At 26.2% G+C, this 4,711-nt stretch overlaps 1 protein-coding gene across 1 annotated transcript; it reads left to right on the top strand.

The window, feature by feature from the left end:
* LOC111684591 lies at positions 1 to 4,213 on the top strand. The gene is made up of 5 exons (XM_023446799.2): positions 1 to 272; positions 752 to 887; positions 958 to 1,111; positions 1,389 to 1,578; positions 3,716 to 4,213. The coding sequence occupies exons 1-5, from the start codon at positions 172 to 174 to the stop codon at positions 3,918 to 3,920; spliced, it is 786 nt and encodes a 261-aa protein (XP_023302567.2). The 5' UTR covers positions 1 to 171; the 3' UTR covers positions 3,921 to 4,213.
* The last annotated feature ends 498 nt before the right edge of the window (positions 4,214 to 4,711 follow it).

Below are 4,711 nucleotides of genomic sequence, written 5' to 3'. Positions count from 1 at the left end.
CTACATTATTGTTGAATGGAAATGTCTTCAATTTAAGTATAAAAGGTTTAACACATCCCGCATTATTGTCAGTTAACAGCAGTTACAACAAGTGTTGAAATAAAAATTAAAAAAAAAATAAATAAAAACAGAAATACCGTTAAAACTTAAATTTAAAAAGGATTAAATAAAATGTTTCGCATTAATTGTATATCGTTGTGTTTTTTCGTTTGTACAATAAATTTTCTATACGGAAGCGTTTACGCTGTTCCAAAGTATGATACAAGTGCAAAGTGAGTTTTTATTTTATGTAAAATAAATTTCTTATACAAACATGTATTTAATAAAAAACATAAAATAAAAAACTAAAAACATATATAATTTTAATGTAATAAAATACTAAATAGTGTATAAAATTACAAAATAATTTCATAGTTACAAGTTAAATTAACATTACATCTTAAAACACAATAAATATTTTTAAACATTGCTGAAATCCCTAATTTTCAAATTGGTTAAGCAAAATATATATTCTTTGAGAAATTGTCAAAAAAAAAACAGCATGAAATATGTACTTTTTAAATTTATCCAGGATTTTTATATATTTCCAAAATTACCTTTATTTTAAGAAAGTAATTATGTTAAAAAAAGATGTAATATTATATTTAAATCAGCAGTAGAAAACTGAAGCTATTTTTATTGCTTTTATAAAAAATTTGTTTAAAATTTTGTAATTTGTAATAATGTCAATAAATAAAAAAATATATTTCAGATCTTATAACGATAAAAATGAATGGAGTCGCTCATTCTATAATGAAAATAAAACGCAACAATTCGAGCAGGACAGCTCAACAACTAAAGATCGTTTGCAAAGATTAGGATATACTACCGGGTATGGAACAATAAATGTAAGTTATAAAATTACTCTATACATGTTTTTACTACTGTAAATTGTTATCTTTATAAATATTATTGTAGGGCTATCCAGCAGGAACAGGCATTTCAGCGTATAATCCCATCAAACTTGATTTGGGAGGTGTGGTATTAGGAACTTTGGTTGGCATAGGTGCTATCATTATTATACCGAAAATATTAAGTGCATTCCATGGTGGATATGCTGGATATGGCAGAAGTATTGTGCATTAACCTATTAAAAAAGTATACAGGGGTGTCATTGGTCAATATTTTAAAAAGTCCAAAATATATTTTTTTAAAATCACTTTAAAAATGCTAGTTTAATAAAATAACGTTCCTTACGAAAACAAAAGCAGTTTAAAAAATAAAACACATACTAATACGTATGTATGTATATTTTCTGTCTGTGTCGCCCTTTTATACATTGTTATAAAATCAAATATATTTTTATTGTAAAATACTATTAAAATTAATTAATTCATTATTTGTTGTAGGTGAAAATGAAAATGATTTGTCATCATTGACTAATTTTATGAATAAACTCGATGATATTTTGGGCCAAAATAATATAGATTCAACAAGTTGCATGCAACGTGCTATTTGCAGTTATGTACGTTCAACTGAATACAATATGAAGATGGGTGCATCTGATCAAATGGATGAATTTATTCACATGATGTCTGAGTAAGTTCGATATATATTGAATTTTATTCATTAAGTATGTTTAGTTTATAGTTTCTTTATTCATAGAATAAATTCTACTTTTGTGGAAAGGTCTAAAAAAGAGTACCATTTTCTTCATTCCCTCTATAAATACACTTTTTCGAATATTAAGTTCACAAAATATTCCATTTTTAAATCTATATATCAGAGATATAACTCATACGACTCTAATCTACATTCATTTGTTCCGTAAAAATACTAAAAATGTAGTTTTTTCCTTTTAACATCCAAAAAGGATTGAATTAAAAAAAAATAAAAATTACAAAAATTGTATTATGTTTATTAGTAAGAAAGTTATAAAGAACCCAAAAAGGTACCAAATTCACCTTTGTTACACATTTTTCCCTTAAAAGTACGAATTTCGAAAAAGTACCAGATACCCATCAGCTATTTTAAAGAGTAAAAGTGTGTGCAATTAAAATGTTTCTTGTATTACTAATATTATGTAAGATAATTAATAAAATCTTGTTTTACACGTTTTTCCCTTTTCTACCCGTATATATACATATATCCAAAAATCCTTCCTTAGTGGATCTACATATCCAAAAAGACATTTACTGACAAAATTTCATGATTCTAGGATTATCCATTTGGGCTGTGCGATAAGGAATCAACCAGTAACAATACTCTCTTATAGATATAAGATATAGAACCTGTATCTATATTATAGATTGTTCAAAAATTGTGTAACACTTAAAAGGGGTTTCAGTGTTTTATACAATCTTCAGAAATGTTGAGCCGAATACCTCAAAAACAAATTTACATATACAGCGAAATTTTTATAAAATTTAAACACATTCAGTATGAATCCATACATAATAATGTCATATAAATAAAATTATGTTTTCAAATGCGGCGAAAATATTTTTTTAATTATCAAAAATATGAAATTTGCAGGCACGGTAAAAAATGAGAGGTATTGAGTAATCTTGTACTCTTATATTTAATTCTCACATTTGTTAAAGGGATTCTTTTAAATCCGTTTAATTTGAATACCAACCATCAAAATATTTATCATAGATCAACAAAAGTATATATATTCTGGGTCGTTATTAAATTCTAAGACGTACTAGCTATGTTCGGCAGTCTGTCTGCTGACAGTGTCTGTAGAGTATTGAATTTTTACACAAGTAGAGTATTGAAATATTACACAAATATTCTTTACAGGTAAAGTTTTTTTTATTGAAAATGGGAATATCTGTCGACGTTTTCGCATTAGCCCCATACAAGTAGCCCACGGAAAAAACTTTTAACAGTCAAGTTTAGCAATGAAATTCGATATAAGCAAATTTAAAACAAATGGACATCAATCTACCAAATTTTATGAAGATATTTTCATAACTAACTCTACTCTTCATATACGGTCCTCTTCAGAAAATTGCATTAACATTCATTGCATCGGAACTTTAATGCTTATCGATCCACAATTCTATCGATCCACAATTTACCATATAATGTACACTCTAAAAAATTACTTTAAAGGTCCATAGTTGACCGAAACCCAATATGACCCCCTTTAGAAAATTAATTTAATGCTTATTACTGATTTTAAAAATGAATGCAGTTATGAAACTCGATATAAAAGTGTTTCATACTAACCAAAAACTTCCTAACCAATAGTATGAGGATCGGTCAATCACTGACTCTGCTTATTACTGGTTTAAAAATTTAATAAGTTATGAAACTCGATATAAACGTGTTTCATACTAACCAAAAACTCCCTAACCAATAGTATGAGGATCGGTCAATTACTGACTCTACTCCATATAAAAGGCCCCTATAGAAAATTAATTTACATATTGAAGCAAAGATACAATTTTAGAATTGGACTCTGAAAATAAACGGTATATTATTTTTAATTGAAAGCATCAACAACTTTTGTTTTTGGGCCGCCATAATATACATATGTATGTTTTTAAGCAAATACGCTGATATATAAATAGTTTAACATGAATCACAGGAAATATATTTAGTCTATTATAAGTTGTTTATAATTGTGAATTGATTGTTTTGAAGTTTATTTTTATACTTTTGTTTATAGAGTGGAATTCTAAAAAGATATATGTAAATTTTTTTGTGTATTTCGATTTTGTTTCAGGAATTCGCTGGTCGATTACTTGTTGGATGGCACTGCTATTAAAGAGGCATTAGAACATGGCAAACAAATTAATACGAAACCATGTGAAGAAGTCTATATTAATTGCCCATTGGACAGCAAGAAAGTAACCAGCATGTTAATTAAATTGTTGCCAAAAAAGACAGCAACAACAATATCATCGACATCCACAAATAATAATCAATAAAATTATATAAACGTATTTTAAAACATAAGTTACAAATTTATGTGTTTACATTAATTTTATTTTATGCTAAAGTCGAATAAATACGAATAAATTATTAAAAAAATTGTACATATAAGTATTTTCAAATTTAATTAATCCATTAAGCTAGCTTAATGAAATGTGAAAACCGAACGAAAAGTCTAAAGAAACGTTTAGGTGGCCATCATGTACTTAAAATCATTTAAAACAATTTAGCCCCATTTGCATATTTATGTGCCACACGTAATAAAAATACATACACACAGAAAAAATTAATACAGAACTGAAATTAATTTTATAATAAATTGAATGAAGTGAACATGACTTTTTTCCCAAACCATTTTTATTCAAAATATAAAAAGTTCATAGAATTTATTAATTTGTACATGACGATTTTTTTTCCAAATTTTTACTGTTTTCTGCAATATTCATGAAAAAATGCTAACAATGTTTATTATTTACTAATCTGTTTCCATATTTAGTAGATAGTAATCCTTTATTAACGAATTTTTTATAATAAAAAATTTAAATTGAAATGCTGAAAAACAATATCTTAAACAAGAAAACAAAGCAAACTTCATAAAATCCCGCAAAATACGCGCAAATTTAATCGATTTTAATCTAAAAATCAAAATTTTCCTAAGAAAATTTCTAACATTTTTACGTCATACCCTACCACATTGCGAGTAAGTTGCAATAAGTTATATAGTAGTTTTTAATCTAGAAATTATATTTAAGAGATTCGTATTTGCTTAATTGATAAATGTACTGCT

Source organism: Lucilia cuprina, chromosome 4, assembly GCF_022045245.1.
Source record: "Lucilia cuprina isolate Lc7/37 chromosome 4, ASM2204524v1, whole genome shotgun sequence".
NCBI lineage: Eukaryota > Metazoa > Arthropoda > Insecta > Diptera > Calliphoridae > Lucilia > Lucilia cuprina.
The sequence above is the reverse complement of the archived record's forward strand: the minus strand, read 5'-3'. Positions and strand labels throughout refer to the sequence as shown.

Excerpts from the sequence above, each read along its gene's own strand:
- LOC111684591 (XM_023446799.2), top strand. The coding sequence starts at position 172 with ATGTTTCGCATTAATTGTATATCGTTGTGTTTTTTCGTTTGTACAATA. Across the intron at positions 273-751 it reads AAGTATGATACAAGTGCAAA|ATCTTATAACGATAAAAATG; the intron begins GTGAGTTTTTAT and ends AATATATTTCAG. Across the intron at positions 1,579-3,715 it reads TTTATTCACATGATGTCTGA|GAATTCGCTGGTCGATTACT; the intron begins GTAAGTTCGATA and ends ATTTTGTTTCAG.